The 21234-nt window shown below is 48.6% G+C and overlaps 1 protein-coding gene across 5 annotated transcripts in view; it reads right to left on the bottom strand.

Annotated features, from left to right (window-relative positions):
- The window catches only part of ASAP2 (ArfGAP with SH3 domain, ankyrin repeat and PH domain 2), a 162115-nt gene that overhangs the window by 26329 nt on the left and 114552 nt on the right, over positions 1-21234 (bottom strand). For all 5 annotated transcript variants that reach the window (XM_086325531.1, XM_086325535.1, XM_086325532.1 and 2 more), the window contains 5 exons: positions 17827-17914; positions 13821-13869; positions 13577-13743; positions 10969-11102; positions 352-446 (listed from right to left, as the gene is read on the bottom strand). In XM_086325531.1, coding sequence (XP_086181657.1) covers positions 352-446; positions 10969-11102; positions 13577-13743; positions 13821-13869; positions 17827-17914 — 533 coding nt within the window. The remainder of the gene's footprint in view (positions 1-351; positions 447-10968; positions 11103-13576; positions 13744-13820; positions 13870-17826; positions 17915-21234) is intronic.

The raw sequence follows: 21234 nt of genomic DNA, 5'->3' as shown, positions 1-21234 counted from the left end.
ATGACAACCCACCCTCTCAGCAGCTCAGAATTCAGAGAGAACTCAGGTGGGAGGGCGACGACCCTGCCCTGAGACAGAGGCAAGGCGGTGCCCACACAGAGGGCGACACTCAGTGTTCCCCCCCAACCCCCAGGGAAATCTGCTTGCCTACGGCTTCTAAGAAAAACTGCCACATCAAATTTCTACCTCAACACCCTGAAGGGTTGCAGAGACTTTATACACAACACAGGCTGATTTCTTCCTTGAAGAAGCAACAGTCGATACACCCAGACTTGTTAGCCCCCTGCCTCTGGGGGCCCGGGGCAAGCCAGCCTTAGTTCAGCCAGCGAGACCCGCCAGCCGCATACGTACATGTCACTGCCCGGGTTGGGTTTGACTGAGTCCTCAGCGGGGAGACAGCACTCCATGATTTCATTGAAGCCTGCGTTCCCGATATTCTTGGCAAGCTGCAAAAACAAAAGTCTGTTTCAGTGCACTCAATTATTAATACCTTCCACCGCTCCACACTACTCACACAGCTGATGATTTATTTAATGGTCGCTAAGAAATAGAGCAATAAAGTGGTTTGCCTTTAATGAAGTTGGACAAAACCCAAACCCCAGAGGTACCCATAAAACCAGAGACAAGAATGCCTGTTTCAGAGGAGGGCTCTCGTAAAATGTCCCCTGGACAGAAAGCCTCCATGGACGGGGAGGAGCAGGAACTCGGCTCAACTCAAGTTTCTATTCTTTCCCCAACCTCCCACCCCAAGAAGAACCTGCACTCTAGCTGAGAGAGATGTAACAGCATTTACTCCTGCCAGCGAGGGGGGACCTGGGCCAGGAAGCCAAGATTCACATTCAATCGTGGTTCTATTTACTGGCTTTGTGACCACAGGCAAGGTGGCTTCCCTGAGCTTCGGTTTTTTTAATAGAAAAATGGGGATGATACCTACCTTGCCAGTCTGCAAATAATGATAAAATGGGATTTTACATGAAAGCATTCAATACACCAAAGCACTGAAAATGTGTCTGTTTCAAGGTAAGGTTCTTATTTGCCAATCAACCCCCTGACCTAGTTAGAAACGAGCAGGTTTCATCACTGCTCGCTGACACGGGCTCTGTACTGGATGTGGTGGGTACCCCGTAAACACCATGGCTGGTGGCAGCCAGGCCACCCCAGCAGCGTGGCACTTGGCACACTCCTGAATGGATGTGCAAATCCGGAGTCACTGGGGTCTTAGGAGCAGGGACTTATTTGTCCCACCCCCAGCACCCAGCTGAGCACCTGACCGAGGTAGGGTTCTTCAACATCTGGCGAAACAAAGAAACTGAATGTGAACACCAGGCCCAGTGCAAATCGGGTGACTGGGGTCTTAGGAACAGGGACTTATTCATCCCACCCCCAGCACCCTGCTCAACACCCGATGGAGACTGGGTTCTCCAACATCTAATGAAACAAAGAAACTGAACGGGAACACCAGGCCCAGTGCTTTGCAGCGAACAAGTATTTTCATTTCCTGTTTTCACAATGGAAACAACAACAGTGGGAGCAGTGATGCTTCTGGGGCTCCTGCCCTCAGTGAACCACAGGGACACAGGTGAGGGGGATGTTCTGGGAGGTTAAGCTGTGCCCAAACAGCCTCTCAGGGGGCGCGGCTGAAGGAACAGCCAAGGGGTCTGGGTTGGAGAAGGCCACGCTTCCTGGTGGCAGGTCACACGACACGGAGAGGGGGTCGTTTGGGGGGTGGGTGCGAAGGACAGAGAAACATGCCAGCTTCATGATCGGGGTGGGGAGGCTTCCTGAGTCTTCCTAGTCCTTGTGAACCAAGTTCAGGGTGTCCTGAGCTCCAGGCTCTCAGGAGCCCCTGCCTGGGCCTCTAGCGTGGCCCAGGGTCTACGGTGGCAAAACTCCAGGTGCCTCACTGCTCTGTCTCCGGAGACAAAGCTGAAGATTAGAGTAGCATGCCACAGTGGGTGATGTGGCGTACTGAGAATCTAGACTGAACCCTGGTATCGGAGCCTCAGTTTACAGCCAGGCACCTGCTAAGGCCCCACCGCTCCACGCAACATGAACAGCATCCCGCAGCCAAACATAGCCACCTTCAGGGGGGTGACAGGATGAACCCCTGCACCGCACCCGGGAGCCCGTGGGCTGTGGGCAGATGGGAGGGGGCGAGGGGAGGAGGAGGATTCCCGGCAATTGGGAACTGCCTTCCTTCTGCTGGGCTTGGCTGGCTCACAGGGGCCAGCTGGTCCAGGGGGCCACCATGGCTGTGCGTCACAGCTGCCCAGCGCGGGCAATGGGCCACCTCACAGCCTCGCCAAGCCCTAGTGGATGGTCCAGCCTACGGAGAACCCTCTGGAACCATGAGCCAAAGCACAGTGTTTGCAGATGGAGGGTGCAGCATCATGTCAAGAAGACGGGGGCCCGGCAGGATAGGGCAGGAGCCAGGGCAGCAGGAAGGCGGGTTAACCAGCCCTGACCCACACAACCTCTGCTCCCAGAGCACTGTCCCTGGACAAGGGGCCTCGTCGAGGGGACATGGGGCCCCAGCAGATCTGGGGGGTCCAGGGCATTTACAAGCCATGTCGTCAGGGAAGTGAGCCTCAGGGATGGCCAGAACACACATGGGGCCTCAGGCAGGCTGGGCTCTAGGTCTGTTCCAAGAGGATCAGTCTAACAAGACAGAGGTGAACAAAAAAGCAAAGGAAGGGACCTGTGATAAGGGCTGAACCAGCAATGCAGGAATGGAGACAGCAGGATGGTGGGACAGCAGGGGTCTGGACTGGACACACCCCCCACCCCATGCCCTGGGACTGCGTCTCCCTGATGTTCAAAGCACCTGAGGACAGGGTCTGGGAGTCACACATTCCTGGAGACCCGGGGCACCTACCCTCTCGGGCCCCTGAGCCAGAAAGGGGCTGTAGGTTCTGGTTTCCAGAGTTTGGGTGAGGACGGGGAGCCTCTGGTGCCCTGTTTTCATGCTTCCAGGTGGAAGGTCACCATTCCTGAGACATTCTGTCTTCCTGTACTTATGCCCCAGAGGAGAGGAGTGGACAGTGAGAGAAAAGATCTCCCTGCCCGAGGGGCTCAGAAGGACAGACACCCCTGGGACACCCCCAGGACGCAGCGCAGGGGTGGGTCTACTCCTCTGGCCCCGCCTGGGCCCCGAGTCCAAGTCTGGGATTTGGCTACCCCCATACGTGGGAACCAGGTCAGCGGATGCAGCGATTTTCAACAATGAATCGGACCTTCAATCTCTCAAGCGGTTTCAAATCAACACAGGAAAATGGGGTGTCATCTCCTGGGCCCCCTCAGGTCCCAGAAGGTTGGAAAGCTTGGAGTCCATGGCACACAGATGGACAAGAAAGGCTCTGGGAAAGTGAAAGAACTTGACCCTTGTAGGCAGAGCTAAGAAAGAGCAGTGAGCTCTAAATTGCTGCTTCCAAAGAAGGGAGCACAAAAAAATATGCTGGGAAAAACTGTATGTTTCTCCTGAGCCTTGAAAATTTCTACTTTAGATATATTTTATGAAGTATACAACACACTTCTTAGTAAGTGGGACAAATGCAACTATACATTACACACAGCTCTAGGTTTTGGTGCTCAATTTTTTCTGATAGGGTTTGTGGTTTTTAAAAAGTTCATAATTGTGATTTAAGAATAAACCTTTTAGCCACCTTTTTAAAACAGAGCTCTTGTTCAGGCTAGATAAGACAAAGGGCCTGGGACGATGTCTGGAGCATGACAGTCACTCAGTAAACGGGGGCCGACGCTGCCACTTCCGGTTGCTCTTTGTAGCCTGAACGGCTTCATTTCAGCCCCAAGTGAAACAGCAGTGTCATCTGTAAGGAGGCTCTCAGTTTCTGAGGGTTTTCTTCTCACCTCTCTCACAGATCCAGCTGTTAGTTCATTTGCTTTGCATTTAATAGCTTGTTAACAACCTCAGGAGAAGGAGGCATGAGGTCACAAAACGGGCTTGAATCAGGATTGTGGGCTCCTGGGGTTTCTGACCCCATTCTCTGATGTTAGATGATTTTTAAATTACTGTGGATGCATGCTATGTCGCTTCAGTCGTGTCTGACTCTTTGCGACCCCATGGACTATAGCCTGCCAGGCTCCTCTGCCCATGGGATTCTCCAAACAAGAATACTGGAGTGGGTTGCCATTCGCTTCTCCAGGGGACCTTCCCAACCCAGGGATCAAACTCATGTCCCCTACGTCTCCTACATTGGCAGGTGAATACTTTACCATTAGCACCACCTGGGAAGCCCTTTAAATTACTGACTCAAATTCAATTACAGAACACTGAAGTTTTCTTTAGTAACTTCATTTACAATGTGAAACTGATCATATGAAACTAGGAGTCTCATACCAACAATACCGTTCTATGAAGGATCTAAAAATTGGAGCTGAAATCATAATCTTCCGTGTTAAGGAGGAAATTTATCTTTTTAAAATCTTTGCTTTTCAGGAGGCCTTCTGAAAGCAGAGTTGCTTTAACATCTAAGGGTATTAAGCTGGTGCACGCCAGTTAAGATGGCACAGCTTCCCTGAACTAATCAAATTAATACTTCAATTACCCGTTTCCTTCCACTGAATAAGAAGTGATTCCAGGAGAAGGAAAAGGGAAGAAAAGATGACTGCCAACCAGCCACCTTCATGGATGCTGCTAAAACCACTGCAGCAGTAAACATGGGGACTCCAGCGTGCTTGAAACAAAAACAAATTAAAAAAGAAATGGTGAAGCACCACATCAGGGGAAGCTGTTTGCAAGACAATTTAGACAGAATTAAAGACTTCCATCATGAGGGCTACGCTGAGGCCATTCGGGGGGACAGGGGCGGCATTTTACGGGGTGAGCATCTGTCTGTTCCGAACGCAATGCCGACAGGAAACGAAGCTGCCTGCTCATGTCTCTGCTGTCTCCATCAGGCTGTTCGAAACCCCGTCTCATGTCACAGCAGTCCCCGTGTGGGGCTGGGACCCTGGCTCAGGGCAGGCTGCAGCCTCGGATACGCCCGCAAGTCCTCCTCCAGTTTACCCTCATATCTCTTTCAGAGAGTCTAGTTACCATGTGCGACCCCAGAAGACACACTCCGATGAACACACCAGCCCAGGACCCTGACACCACGGCTCTGTGAACCTGAAAAGCTCACAAAGGAAGCAGTCGGTCCAGCTGGAGGATTCACATGTTATGACACGCAGATCATTCTTCTGGGAGGATTTTGTTCCAATCCTTCTGGAGGAGGAGATGACGATACTTGACAGTTCTCACTATGTACCAGGTGGAATTCTAAACACATACATTCACACACAGGATATGTGTGAGTCAAGCCTTCAGGAGATCTTTTGTTCAGGCAGCATCTGTCTAAACAAAATAACCGGGTGCTTTAAAAAGGCTTGAAATTCTCATGCTTTACAAGTGTTACCAACACCTGACACACTCTGCACCTGCGGAGTGAGGGTCTGGGCGTGGGGTCACTCCCGCAGTAACCGGGCTGGGATGAGAGGCAGGGAGACCTCCCCTGCCTGCGAGTGGCTACAGTTCAGGGCAAAGACAGGGTGGGAATAAATGCCACGTGATTCAGGCCTCTGCCCTTTGTTTTTCTGACAATCACGGAGGAAAAGAGGCTTAGATAAGGGAGTTTAGGCAGAGATTAGACATCAGAAATAGTTGCAGCTGTCAGTTAAGCGGCCTCTGCCTGGATTTCTCCATAATGGCTGAGTTGGTCAGATTATAAACGCCTGAGAGATTACATAGATGAGAGACAGGAAGGAAGCTCTGAGCCAGGGATCAGAAGTCACCTCCTCCTTTCACTGAGACGGAAACATTTTCCTTCCAGCCCTCTTTGGCGCTTCCCTCTGCAGTAGGCAACAGTCTCATGCAGACCATCAGATAAATTTCTGAGACGTGTTTAAGCAGGTGTAACAGATGTGCTGGTATCAGGCTCCCACCAGCTTATACGAGCTCAGCTGTTAAACAGTCATTATTAAAAATTACATTCTATAAACGCATGATCAAATAAACTATACTAAGGAATTCCCTGGTGGTCCAGTGGAATTGGGACTCCGCATTTTCCATTGCCGGGAACCCAGGTTTGATCCCTGGTCAGGGAACTAAGACCCTGAAAGCAGTATGGCGTGGCTTTAATATAAAAATCAGACTAAAAACAAAACAGTCCGCAAAACTCATCACTTCTGATTTTCCTACATCTTACTATTCTGTTTTTGAAGATACTTGCAACAACAGTGTTCTTGTGGGGTGACCTTACTATGTGTGTGTGACCAAATCTCTTTCTTACGGCTCATTCAGTGATTCACACGGTGGCCTGAAAACGGCCCCAGTGGGAGTGTTTACATCATGTCACTGAGCAGACTACAAAGCAGGACGTCTCTGCCCCCCAGAGAGCTGGCTGTAGACACTGTCAGGGATGGGGAGGGGGATATACAGAGGGGCTGCAGTGAGGTTTATGCACTCCCCATGGGGTGAGTCCTCGGGGGTTAAGAGTGTGAGCTCTGACTAAAGAGGCCCCCATTCCAGACCTGGTGTGTGGATAACACATAACCTTGGGCTTGTTACAACATTCTAAGCCTCAGTTCCTCTTCTGTAAAATGGGGATAATATACCAAGGCCACGGGGCTGAAGAGCAAATGAACTAATACACACAAAGTGCTTTGCAAAGTGCCGCACGCAAAATCAGCAATTAAACCTCAACGTAAACCAGTTAACACTTCCCACTGTTTCTTTTTTCTTTTTCTTTTTTAAATCACTAGGTTGCAAAGAGTTGGACATGACTGAGTAGCTGAACAACAAAAACGGTTGTATAGCAGCTACCCTGGTTTAGCAGTGCTCAATGAAAATACACGTGAGGGTTTCACGTCTGTGCTGTCCCCAGTTACCAAGGTTTCATGTCTACGCTGTCTCCAGTTACCCAGGACACTGCCTGCATACACAGATCTATGATGCAGCCTGTATGCATTATGACATTAACAATAACAGTACCATGTAACAAAGAATACACTGCTTGGGTCTTGCCAAGGATCAGATTAGATCAGATCAGTCACTCAGTAGTGTCCGACTCTTTGCGACCCCATGAATCGCAGCACGCCAGGCCTCCCTGTCCATCACCAAATCGCGGAGTTCACCCAGACTCATGTCCATCGAGTCAGTGATGCCATCCAGCCATCTCATCCTCTGTCATCCCCTTCTCCTCTTGCCCCCAATCCCTCACAGCACCAGTCTTTTTCAATGAGTCAACTCTTTGCATGAGGTGGCCAAAGTACTGGAGTTTCAGCTTCAGCATCAGTCCTTCCAAAGAAATCCCAGGGCTAATCTCCTTCAGAATGGACTGGTTGGATCTCCTTGCAGTCCAAGGGACTCTCAAGAGTCTTCTCCAACACCACAGTTCAAAAGCATCAATTCTTCGGCACTCAGCCTTCTTCACAGTCCAACTCTCACATCCATACATGACCACAGGAAAAACCATAGCCTTGACTAGACGGACCTTTGTTGGCAGAGTAATGTCTCTGCTTTTCAATATGCTATCTAGGTTGGTCATAACTTTCCTTCCAAGGAGTAAGCATCTTTTAATTTCATGGCTGTAGTCACCATCTGCAGTGATTTTGGAGCCCCCCAAAATAAAGTCTGACACTGTTTCCACTGTTTCCCCATCTATTTCCCATGAAGTGATGGGACCGGATGCCATGATCTTCATTTGCTGAATGTTGAGCTCTAAGCCAACTTTTTCACTCTCCACATTCACCTTCATCAAGAGGCTTTTTAGTTCCTCTTCACTTTCTGCCATAAGGGTGGTGTCATCTGCATATCTGAGGTTATTGATATTTCTCCCGGCAATCTTGATTCCAGCTTGTGTTTCTTCCAGTCCAGCATTTCTCATGATGTACTCTGCATAGAAGTTAAATAAGCAGGGTGACAGTATACAGCCTTGACATACTCCTTTTCCTATTTGGAACCAGTCTGCTGTTCCATGTCCAGTTCTAACTGTTGCTTCCTGATCTGCATACAAATTTCTCAAGAGGCAGATCAGGTGGTCTGGTATTCCCATCTCTTTCAGAATTTTCCACAGTTGATTGTGATCCCCACAGTCAAAGGCTTTGGCATAGTCAATAAAGCAGAAATAGATGTTTTTCTGGAACTCTCTTGCTTTTTCCATGATCCAGCGGATGTTGGCAATTTGATCTCTGGTTCCTCTGCCTTTTCTAAAACCAGCTTGAACATCAGGAAGTTCACGGTTCACATACTGCTGAAGCCTGGCTTGGAGAATTTTGAGCATTACTTTACTAGCGTGTGAGATGAGTGCAATTGTGTGGTAGTTTGAGCATTCTTTGGCATTGCCTTTCTTTGGGATCGGAATGAAAACTGACCTTTTCCTGTCCTGTGGCCACTGCTGAGTTTTCCAAATTTGCTGGCATATTGAGTGCAGTACTTTCACAGCATCATCTTTCAGGATTTGGAATAGCTCAACTGGAATTCTATCACCTCCACTAGCTTTGTTCATAGTGATGCTTTCTAAGGCCCACTTGACTTCACATTCCAGGATGTCTGGCTCTAGGTCAGTGATCACACCATCGTGATTATCTGGGTCGTGAAGATCTTTTTTGTACAGTTCTTCTGTGTATTCTTGCCATCTCTTCTTAATATCTTCTGCTTCTGTTAGGTCCATACCATTTCTGTCCTTTATCGGGCCCATCTTTGCATGAAATGTTCCTTTGGTATCTCTAATTTTCTTGAAGAGATCTCTAGTCTTTCCCATTCTGTTGTTTTCCTCTATTTCTTTGCATTGATCGCTGAGGAAGGCTTTCTTATCTCTTCTTGCTATTCTTTGGAACTCTGCATTCAGATGTTTATATCTTTCCTTTTCTCCTTTGCCTTTCACTTCTCTTCTTTTCACAGCTATTTGTAAGGCCTCCCCAGACAGCCATTTTGCTTTTTTGCATTTCTTTTCCATGGGGATGGTCTTGATCCCTGTCTCCTGTACAATGTCACGAACCTCATTCCATAGCTCATCAGGCACTCTATCAGATCTAGGCCCTTAAATCTATTTCTCACTTCCACTGTATAATCATAAGGGATTTGATTTAGGTCATACCTGAATGGTCTAGTGGTTTTCCCTACTTTCTTCAATTTAAGTCTGAATTTGGCAATAAGCAGTTCATGGTCTGAGCCACAGTCAGCTCCTGGCCTTGTTTTTGCTGACTGTATAGAGCTTCTCTATCTTTGGCTGTAAAGAATATAATCAATCTGATTTTGGTGTTGACCATCTGGTGATGTCCCTGTATAGAGTCTTCTCTTGTGTTGTTGGAAGAGGGTGTTTTCTATGACTAGTGCATTTTCTTGGCAAAACTCTATTAGTCTTTGCCCTGCTTCATTCCGTATTCCAAGGCCAAATTTGCCTGTTACTCCAGGTGTTTCTTGACTTCCTACTTTTGCATTCCAGTCCCCTATAATGAAAAGGACATCTTTTTTGGGTGTTAGTTCTAGAAGGTCTTGTAGGTCTTCATAGAACCATTCAACTTCAGCTTCTTCAGTGTTACTGGTTGGGGCATAGACTTGGATTACTGTGATATTGAATGATTTGACTTGGAAACGAACAAAGATCATTCTGTCGTTTTTGAGATTGCATCCAAGTACTGCATTTCGGACTCTTTTGTTAACCATGGTGGCTACTCCATTTCTTCTGAGGGATTCCTGCCCGCAGTAGTAGATATAATGGTCATCTTGAGTTAAATTCACCCATTCCAGTCCATTGGAGTTCACTGATTCCTAGAATGTCGACATTCACTCTTGCCATCTCTTGTTTGACCACTTCCAATTTGCCTTGATTCATGGACCTGACATTCCAGGTTCCTATGCAATATTGCTCTTTATAGCATCGGACCTTGCTTCTATCACCAGTCACATCCACAGCTGGGTATTCTTTTTGCTTTGGCTCTAAGGATATAGCTTAGTTTTAAACTTCAGTTAATCAGTGATGCTACTAACTGGGCTACCAGTACCCACTGTAGTTTCTCCCAGCTTTGTCTTTCAAGACTATAAAGGAAGTCCTTGGAAAGACACGAAGGATTTGTTTGACAAGATAGTTCAAAATGCATTACAAGTTCAGACACGTTGGTTCCAGAATGGTCATCAATAAGACTTACGGCCCCTCGAGAGGTCTATTGACCACAGCAATTGATTTTCTGCCAAGACTATTGCTCTTGACATTAAAATCAATGGTAATCAATATCCTCTTAATATTTACTATCCAATGCTTGGCTATCTCAACAAAGAACTTCAAATACTGCCTTCTAATCAGCAGTTACAGACTTTGAAAACACTCCAAAGAGCTCATGTTTTAGGTGTCCCCAAAGCACTTGGTCCCTGATGGGACCAGTCTCCAGGCTTTGAAAGTCACTTCACAGAAAATGCTTCAACCTCTTAATAGTGATCTATAGTGCATGGCTATGTGTATTGCTGAACCAAGAATGAGAGGTTTTTTTGTTTGTTTGTTTGTTTTTTAAAGAAATACAGGCAGTAGAAGCAAATATCATTATCTCTCCCAAAAGGCAAACAATAAGGGGCAGAGAAAAAGTCCACCCGAGGCTCGAGCCAGGCAGTGTCCGCAGACTCAGCAGAATCTGGCAGACATCTCTGGAGAAGGAGTCTTTCCTGTCTCTGGACTTTGGACTCCGTGTCCTCTCAGTGCCTGGGGTGAATCGGACTTTGCCAACGCTCACACCAGTCTTCACGGTCCTTTATGAGTTCACTTCCATTTTATTCATTTAAGAATAAAGCTTTGCAACCCTAAACCGCTAGTAGCTGAGGAGGAGGGATTACCCGTGAGTTTCTAATTACCCAAATGTACTTGGCAATATCAACAGCTACCAGGCCCAGGGGAATTTTAGAAGACCAAAATGGAAACCTCACATTCAGCTCATCTGTGTTCACTCCAAAATCCCAAAATCAAGGGACCTCAAGCTTACCAGCAGTTCAGATGTTCCTAACACGTCTAACGTCAGGGATTGCATCCTGGAGTAGTGGACCCCCAGCTCTCTGTGGATCCCGGAACACTCGATGCAGGTCAGAATGCCAAGGTTGGTGGAGAGCCACGTAGGATCTGCCAAAGACAGCGAGGAACACCAAAGCTTGTGAGGAGGGGCCAGGGTCAGAACTTTGTTCTTGTACAGTTACTACTCAACATGGAGTTTTGATGCACCATGCAGCGGGATCCTAGGTGCAGTGGGAACCCTCATCCATCGTTAGTTACCACCGGTGGCTCAGATGGTAAAGAATCCGCCTGCAATGCGGGAGACCTGGGTTCGATTCCTGGGTCGGGAAGATCCTCTGGAGGAGGGCATGGCAACCGACTCCATTGCCTGGAGAATCCCATGGACAGAGAAGCCTGGTGGGCTCAGTCCATGGGGTCGCAAAGACTCGGGCACGACTAAGCAACTAAGTACACACACAAGTCACACACAGTGCACACGTGCACATATCTATTCCCTTTCTTCCTACAGCTCCACCTGCCCATCTTTCCATTCAGTGAATAAATACTCCCAAGGGACAGGGCTGTGTGTAGAATAGGACACAGTGCCCTCTAGCGGTCATGGGTCCCTGGACACAGACCACACCCACCAGCAACCAGGTTGTATCAGCAAAGGGGACAGTCTAGTGCCACATGGGGGACAGTCTTAAATCACATGTTTGTATGTCAAAGATGCTAATGATGCCAGCAGAGAACACTTACTATGTGATGATGCCAAGCTCTGCTCAGCACAGAGCTGAAGCAATTACAGTAGGAATAGCTCCACCTGTAACAAGAGCTTTAGAAATTACAGGTGCTTTCCTTGAATAACTCATTTAACACCTACAGGAGGATCTGGATGCAAACAGGGCCGGTGCCTTTATGATCTTGCTCAGAGAGGCCAGGGGCCTTGCTTGATGCTGCGGAGTTAGACCGCAGCCCTGCCTTTAGCCAGGTTCAAGCCCAGCTCGCATTGCATGCTCACTTATTCGTGAAAGTGTCCTAACCACGTGCCGCAGTAAGCAGTCAAGAAAGGTTTGCTGCATGCTAGGTTTACTGAAAAACTCTGAATTCAAAATAAAACACACTTGAACATGTGAGCACAGCCCGGAAGTTCAATTCTCTTTAGAACTGCTTGTTTGCCCTCAGAAACTCATTGCAGGTAAATACCACAACCTTGGTCATATGAATCGTGAAGTTATTTTTAAAATGTTCAAGTTATAAAAATTTTATCCGAGTTTGGAAACACTTCTGGGCACCTGTGTTTCCACTTTTCTGGACCTATTCTGCTGTTATCCACTGTGTCATGCTTAGTGACAAGCTTTAATATGCCATGTCATATTAAAGTAGGTTATTAATACTTTATAGTCTTAGTGTTGTCTTAGCATTTTAAAACAAAAATGTTGTAGCTCTTTCTTCCTTATAAGAGTGTTATAAGTCCAAGTACTCATCTAAGAAAAAAGTGCGATTTACTACTTTTGCTACCCACCTCATCTCCTGCCAAAGACATGTTATTAATGGCCCAAGGCCTCATGAGGTAATTCTTCGAATTACCCCCAAATTCAGCCTCCAACCTAACAGGAACCCCCCGCCCCACACCACGGCACGTCTCAATTGTCCACTCTATCTTTGCTTTGTTTTCAATAAAAATCATCATAGAACTAGAGGAACGAGAAGGTAAGTGGCCATCCTAACCAAGCCACAACCTTTCCCATTTTACAAATATTCAGAAAACACTACTCTGCAGCTCCCCTGACCAACACCATTCCATCTGAATTACAAGAGTAAGTCAACTCTTTAAACTTTTAAAGTACTGTTTGTTAAAATCTACAATGATAATTTCTGTCCATTAAAAATGAAACCCCAGTGAGTGTTAGAGTTGCTCCAGTCATGTCTGACTCTTTGGAATCCTATGCACTGTCACCCCCAGCGTCCTCTGTCCATGGGGTTCTCCAGGCAAGAACACTGGAGTGGATTCCCATGCCCTCCTCCAGATCTTCTGGACCCAGGGATCGAACCCACGTCTCTTACATCTCCACACTGGCAGGCAGGGTCTTTATGGCTAGTGCCACCCAGGAAGCCCAGCAGGCTTTATCAAAACTCAGAAATAAAAACCTCATTTCACAGAACATGGCAGCTGGAAGGGGTCTGGACTGGTCCCTTCGCTTTCCAAACAGGAAAACTGCCATCTGACAAAGCCAGTGGCTCTTCCAGGGTTATTGGCTAGACAGTGGCTTAAAGCTGCCGCAGATGTAGTACAAAGAGAGGATGGATCAAACCCCGGAAGGAACCGCAGCCTCCAGCCAACAGTGACCGGTGACCCCAGCTTCACCCTTGCTGTGTGCTTCCGTTTTCAGTTCTCAGAAAGCATTTATAAATTCCAGCTCTCTCCCCTCCAGGGCCTGTCCTGAGGGCTGTGAGGCAAGCACCCTCTCCCCACACAGTCTGCACACAGTTCAAGAAGCCTGGGCTGGGCTGGGCTGCTCTGAACTGGACATGTGACAGGACAGCGAAAATCCGTGACCAGGTTCCACAGCCCCCAGGCTGGGAGGGGGCCGCTGAGTCACCTGGTGCCCCGCAGTCACAGCACACGTCGTTGCCCGTCATGCCCTGGACCTCCGAGATGATCTCCTTGGTCAGCTCCTGGACGATGTTATTTTCCCCCGTGTTGTCATCTCCCTTAAATGCGTTGTTTAGAGCTTCTTCTTTGCTGTTTTGCAGCACAGACATCCATCTAGAGAAGTAACAGTGACGCTCTGTTAAATCCCAAGGACAATGGCCCGTCCCAGGTTCCTCCGCTGTGTGACTTACATTTGACATTCCGGTTCGTCCTCGGCTTGAAAGTGGTACGTCCTGTCATCTGCAGGGCAAAGAGGGGGTTTTTGTCAATTGTAAGCCTGGACAGTAATTCACACACAATTCCAAAAGAAAGTGGTTTGTAATTAACCTCGGGAAGAGTCTAAACTCCGCTAGGAAGTCAAAGATTTGTGTACAATCAGGCACTCCCACCCCTTCGCTGGCAGGCCCTGGCTCTGAAAGTGTGGCTTTGTGATGCAAATTAGCGAGCCGCCTCGGTTCCTCCAAGTCTAAAGAGAACCAGTCTTTTTTTTTTTTTAACTTGCTACAGAGTTGGTCCCAATTGCTATGGCCCTTTGAATAGTATAAAAAAGCCTTTTCTAAAGCAAGGATCTTACAAGCTTTCTGGGTTCTTCACCCAAAATGTGTAACCTCAGTCCAGTTGTGGGAAAGCATCAGAGGAACACAAACTTAGAGTCAGGTGACCAAAAAGCTGATCAATAATTTTCAAAGTATTAAAGTAACAAAAGACGAGGAAAGATACGGGACCACTCTAGGCTGTAGGAGACTAGGACGAAACAGCAGGAGCAATGTGAAGCCCTGGAACAGAAAAAGGACACTAACAGAAGAAATGGTGAAATGTGAGTAAGACTCTCAGTTACGGGCATCGCAGCCATGCAAACGTCCTGGTTTTCACAGCTCCAGACATGGCCTGGAGGTGGTTCAGATGGTAAAGAATCTGCCTGAGATGCAGAACACGCAGGTTTGATCCCTGGGTCAGGAAGATAGATCCCCTGGAGTGGGATCACCCAGTATTCTTGCCTGGAGAATCCCACGGACAGAGGAGCATGGTGGGCTACAGTCCATGGGGTCGCAAAGAGGCGGACACGACTGAGTGACTAGCTAATGGCATTTGGCAGTTCTGTACTAAGCTGTCAGTATTAGGAGGGCTGGATAAGGGATATACAGAAATTCTGTCTACAATCAGTCCAGAAACAACATAAAAAACAAAGTTAAATTTAAAACACAAAAAAAGAAAGAAAAAGGGGTGAGGGAGATCCAAGTTCTGTAGCCAGCAGGGCAGGGCCGGGCAGGGCCTATACTCTGGGTTCACAATACACATCTGTGTCCCTCAAAGTGCACAAACATGGCATTTCCAGCCTCCGCTGTTATTACACTCGTGCCTATACTCTGGGTTCACAATAAACATCTGTGCCCCTTGAAGTGCGCAAACATGGCATCCCAGCCTCCGCTGTTATTACACCCGTGCAGGCACGTTAGTCCTCAGGAGACTTCTGGCGAGCTGGCCGAGAGGAGGCCGAGGCCATGAGAGGTGAAGGGGTAGGAACGAGTGTGCCAGGTCTTCTGACTCCAGGTTCCAGCCTCCTCCTGCCTTTCTTCTGACACCCAGGGGAAACCCCACCCCCACCCCCGTTATTGAGGAAACGAAAGGGGTTTAAGAGAATGTGTCAAGTTCAGAAAAATAAACTTGATCCTGCAGTGCAGATGTTAGTGGCCGAGTGGGGCATCGCTGCCTGATGCTAGGAAGAGAGGAGAGGCCACTTTCCCTGCCTCCAGTCTACATGGGGTGCAGGGCCTCACCCACCCCAAGCAGACCCCGGGTCCTGGGGAAGCCCTGGCCACGGCAGGTTGTCCAGAGGCCCCAATCTGACGTCAGGCTAACACCCTCCATTCTCCCCAAGTCACTTCACGGTCAGACCAGGCACAGGCCCCGAGGAAAATCAAGGAGAGAGAGGGAGAGAGAGAGAGAGAAAGTGAGTGTGTGTGTGTGTGATCAAGGGGAGAGAGAGAGAAAGTGAGTGTGTGTGTGTGTGTGTGTGTGATCAAGGGGAGAGAGAGAGAAAGTGAGTGTGTGTGTGTGTGATCAAGGGGAGAGAGAGAGAGAGAGAGAGAAAGTGAGTGTGTGTGTGATCAAGGAGAGAGAGAGAGAGAGAGAAAGTGAGTGTGTGTGTGTGATCAAGGAGAGACAGAGAGAAAGTGAGTGTGTGTGTGTGATCAAGGAGAGACAGAGAGAGAGAGAAAGTGAGTGTGTGTGTGTGTGATCGAGAGAGAAAGTGAGTGTGTGTGTGTGTGATCAAGGAGAGAGAAAGAGAGAAAGTGAGTGTGTGTATGTGTGATCAAGGGGAGAGAGAGAGAGAAAGTGAGTGTGTGTGTGTGTGTGATCAAGGGGAGAGAGAGAGAAAGTGAGTGTGTGTGTGTGTGATCAAGGGGAGAGAGAGAGAGAGAGAAAGTGAGTGTGTGTGTGTGTGTGTGTGTGATCAAGGAGAGAGAGAGAGTGTGTGTGTCCCGAGGAAAATCAAGGAGTGTGTGTGTGTCCCAAGGAAAATCAAGGGGTGTGTGTGTGTGTGTGTGTGTGTGTGTGTGTGTGTGTGTGTCCTGAGGAAAATCAAGGAGTGTGTGTGTGTCCCAAGGAAAATTAAGGTGTGTGTGTGTGTGTGTCTGTGTGTGTGTGTAAAGCAACCCACGTCCGTGAAGATTGCCAAATAAGAATTCCCTGGCATGCACACTAAGTAAGATGCCTTTACACCAAGAATAGTTTCTAGCACCTTCGGCCAGAGGGAGAAGAGCAAGAGGATGCGGTCGGCGCCCCGCTACGCCGGGTCCTGGGCTGGGCTGCTCCTCCACTGCGGGCTCGGGCTCCAGCTGGCCACCTGCCCTCTGTGTGGACCCTGAGGGTCCGTCCCATTCAGGGGACTGACTCAGACCATCTCTGGCTTCTGCACCTCCAACCCAACCAAGTGGACCACATGATCTGAGGCTAACAGCTCAGGACTTGGATTTATAAATGGGGGGGAGGGGAGAGGGTATCTAGGGCAAGGGGGTAGGTCGCACTCCCGGAAGGGCTGGCCTGGCCGTAGGAACGTCCTCCTTGAGCAGCCAGGCTCACAGACAGCTTGATCAGCACGGCAATCCCCCTCTAGGGGAAAGATGGGTAAAGGAGGATCCTGCAGGGAAACAGCTGAAGCCGGTGGTCCGTCTGTTCCTCTTCTGGGCTCTCTGGGTGAGAGAGCCAAGCTGGCTTTGCAGGGTGAGGCTCAGGAGGAATGGGTGCTCCTGGGGGCTTGGTGGACCCACACTCAAAACTGCACCCTTGCTGCCCGTCTGTAGCTTGACTTGTGTTTCCCCACCACCCATGTGTGTTAAAAGAACAAAGGTATCTTAGTGATGCGTGCCCCCAGCAACTTGCTCAGCAGGAAGAGTCAGGCAGAGTCAGGCCGGAGGCCGAGCCCTGGTCTGTCAGGAGGCTGATTCCCCGGCCTCTCAGGAGGCTCATCAGGCCAGGGTCTTCTCACTTTGCCCTGTCTCCCTTGATCGTTCCAGGGGCTGTGAGCATTAAACTACATAGTAAACTCCCCAGCATCAATAATACACCTCCACACACGTCTTTAAAAGCCGCGTGATCTGAGGAGAGACTGAGGCTAATGAGACAGCATTCATCTTCAGGGGAGGTCGAGAGGCCTCACGCCACAAAGAAGCAGTCTGTGGGGTTCTTCTGGGTGTGCCCCCAAAACAAGCAGCACGCAGGAACAGAAACACTGATTCTATGGTGGAAAAACAAGTTGATTTCCAACCTGCGGGGTCTCAAGGGCTCTCCTGGGGGCCGCATCACACCAGTATGGCAGCGTTTCTAACATCCCCCAAGTCAAAGGGGCTCTGAAGACAGAGTTGCCCTGTTTTCACAGTGAAAGGACTGTAGGCTAGAGGGTTGATGTAGCACAATCTCCTTGTTTACAAAGAGGAAACCAGAGGCCTGGGAACCGGAGAGGATGTGGCGGGTTTACAGAGCCCCCGAGTGGAGCAGCTTCATGTCCTGAACCCAAGAGACCGGCAAGCTGACTGTAGTCACCAGAGGGGGAAAGAGAGGATGCTGTCACCGGAAAAAAGGCATTTCTCCATGAAAACCAATTCTTCAAAATGCACTGTTTGAAATAGGGTTGATGCCCTAGACGAGAGTTTAAAATAATTTCTCTGCAGCAGAGTGTCTGAGAAAGAAGCTTACGTGAAATTAGGTCAAAACACTTCTTCTCCTCGGGGTTGGTTTTCACTTGGCAGGTTAACAGGTTAAGCTTTGCGGGAGGCCGGTTAGCCTGTTGAAAGACAAAAACAAAAAACAAAAACAGATCTGGGTGGAAGGGAATGGGAAACCACAGCATCATTCCTCATCAAAATGCAGCGAGAACAGGGTCTCTCAGGGCTGCAGAAACAGCGACCAGAAGGCAGGCTTTCTCTGGAAGTCACGACACAGGCACCTGGCAGGGTGTCCCTGGGTCTCGGCTCCCAGGGGGCAGCTGCCCCTCCCTGCAAGGGACACTCGGGGGCCTACACCCCTACCCGCGTAGGGAGACACGTGATGCTGGGCCAGCTTTGAGGTCAAAGGGCAGTGGGCTCCCTGAGATCAAAATGCTCCCTGGCCAAAGCCCAGAGGCACTCCATCCTGATCAGCTGGGAACACGGGCTCCCAGATCAGCTTCTAGCGACCTCAAAGTGTTTTCCTGAGCACTTTCAGGGAGAATAATCTCAGGGCACAAACATAATAGCGAAATCATATCCCCGGCTTTCTGAAATAATGACAGATGATAGATTCATGATCCTTAATGCCAGCCATCTGTGACTGAACTTTCCACAAAACCCACCTCATTCACATATGTATCCCCTCCCCACTCCACACACAATGGTAACAAGAGATCACAGCACCCTTTTGTCAGAGACGTGGCAAAAATGACTACTTTACTACCATTTCAAAAACATCATACCTAGTCCCCAGAAAGCAAAGGGCAGAGGATAAGAAGATAATTTCAGAAAAAAAATAATTCCGAATGGCAAAATGCCCTTGGAAATCTCGGAGAAACCTCCCAATAGGAATGGCTTATCTTACCACCCACCATGCTGCTAAAGCAGAGACCGAGTCAAATGTCTCAGAGTTCAGCCGTTCTTACTCACCCTTCCAAAGGCCACCAGATGAGGCAAGAAATGGCAGACGCCTGGATGTGGGACTAACCGAGACACACACTCACACGCATGCACACCTGGGCAGACCAGCGTTTACAGACCCACCTCCATTGAGCTCGGAGTCGAGTGAGGGTGTCCATTCCAAGAGGACTGACCCCAGCAGCGTGACAAGGGTTTGATAAAAGGAACTTAGGGGTGAGCAGGAGCTGGACAGACAGGGTTGGACTGGACTCTCCTGGTCATGGCCATGCTGCCCTCATCCCTCACGTGGAAACCATGGGGTGTCCATCACAGCAGATGCCCAACAGATACCCTGGGTCATCAGAAATCCGTGCTTCAGGACTCTATGCTTGGCCTGATCCAGCACACCTTGACAATCCCAAGCACCATAAACCCAGTTTCAGATCTGTATCAGGAGAGTTAACTGGCTCGTCGGGAACCGGGAGATCTAATGGTATATTTCTACAGTAGGAGCCCACACCACCACAACTGCAACCAGAGGTATCCGTCTACTGTGTTACCTCTTGGGATCCCACAACCGTTCAGGTGCACTCAGGACTACTTCCAAGTGCTGGTGTCCACTGAATCTAGATACAGGAGCGGTTAGAGGGGTGATGACAGACCATGGTCAATGTAGAAACGCTTCCATGGACGAGAAGATGATTTTGAATAAGAATAGATACTTTTACTCAGTTGCTGCTGTTGTTCTTCTGGTTATTATCGTATGTGCTTATATGAGGCAGGCACTGTTGAAAGCATTTTAAAGAACTCACTCATTTAATTCTCCTAGGGAGGAACTTTAGGAGAAGGCAATAGCACCCCACTCCAGTACTCTTGCCTGGAAACCCCGGAGGAGCCTGGTGGGCTGCAGTCCATGGGGTCGCGAAGAGTCGGACACGACCGAGTGACTTCACTTTCACCTTTCACTTTCATGCATTGGAGAAGGAAATGGCAAGCCACTCCAGTGTTCTTGCCTGGAGAATCCCAGGGACGGGGGAGCCTGGTGGGCTGCCGTCATGGGATCGCACAGAGTCGGACAGGACTGAAGTGACTTAGCAGGGAGGAACTGCTCCATCATTTACAAAGAAAGTGAGCCTGACAGTGAATCTGATGATGCAGGCACAGTTTGGGAGCAGTGACGTCAACAATGGAACCAGGCAGCGCGGCCCTGGAGCCCGGGCTCCTGACGGCCCTCGACACGGCTTCCTGGGAAGCAGAGCCACTTCTGGATCATCTTTGGTGTCCTGAGTGCAGCAAAGAACCACATTGGAGTGAGCGTTCCCCTCCGTCCATCCCCCGCCAACCTTCGTTCTTTCGTTTTCCCTGGGCAGTTGGGAAAGTGGTCCATTCTTACTCAGACACAACTCCTCTCAAAGACAGACTTCTGACTTCACCGTGAGCGCACCATGAGATACACAAAGTACTGGAAAAATATCCAGTGCCTATCTATGAAATAGGAATGACGATGGAGTGAATGTGGCTACCATTCCAAAAGGACAACCATGAGAATGGGCCACGACACACAAAAGCCGACCACACTGAGCTGTTCCGAGTTTTACACTAACAAGGGCTTGCTACTGGCCCATTCAGATTAATGATGAGCTTGCCAGCAAAGCTGTCCGAAAAATTCATGGGAGAAAAATTTTAAGCAGAGAATATTCTATCCATTAAATTCCCTCCGTGCTACAATTTTGGGGGCAACGCTCCCATCATTAAAATTCAGCTGTGGAACAGGTCCGTCTAGTTCATCAGATACCAATGTTTCTTGAGGGCCTAATTTGAAGAGCCCTAGTTTAGTAGGAAAAAACTCAGGAAGGAGCAGAAAACAGACCTACAGCCCTAAGTGTCTGCTATGAAGACACGGGTTATTAGTGAGGCTCCATTTTAATCAGGCTATTTCATTTTTCCCCAGTTTGTCAGGTTTTTAAAAAGGAAGCTTATATTCTTCCTTCTGCCTGATTGATAATCATTAAAAAAAAATTTTTTTTAAGAGCCAACAGACTTTTCTCTACCAGCTTGGTGCAGTCTCCAGTCTTTGGCAGTGTGGCAAAGTGATGAATCTGGCAAGGAGGATATCTAATTAGAGTCATTTTGTCCCAAGGATAACTTCTTTCCGGTGCCAGAAAACACAATTAGCCTTGGCTAATGGGGAATACCAACTTGGGCTTCCTACTGAATCCACCCTGGATGTCATCATTGCTGAAACACAGAAGACAATAATCTCATGTGCCAAAGGCTGCCAGCTCCCTGGGAAGAAATTAGCTTTCCTAGCAATGTGAATATACCCCAAGCTTCCGCACGACTTAAAGACCTAATTCTCAGCTGGGTGGTGGATTCTGCTTTTAAGATTCCCATTTACTTGGTCGAGTCTTGGAAAAACTGCCCCCTTTTTTTCCTGATGATAAATTAGCACACTAAGGGAGAAGCTGGCTGAACAGGTAAGCTACACAAGGAGCCA

Source organism: Bos grunniens, chromosome 11, assembly GCF_055505025.1.
Source record: "Bos grunniens cultivar Pamir isolate PY7600 chromosome 11, Bosgru_T2T1.0, whole genome shotgun sequence".
NCBI classification, from domain to species: Eukaryota; Metazoa; Chordata; class Mammalia; order Artiodactyla; family Bovidae; genus Bos; species Bos grunniens.
The sequence above is the reverse complement of the archived record's forward strand: the minus strand, read 5'-3'. Positions and strand labels throughout refer to the sequence as shown.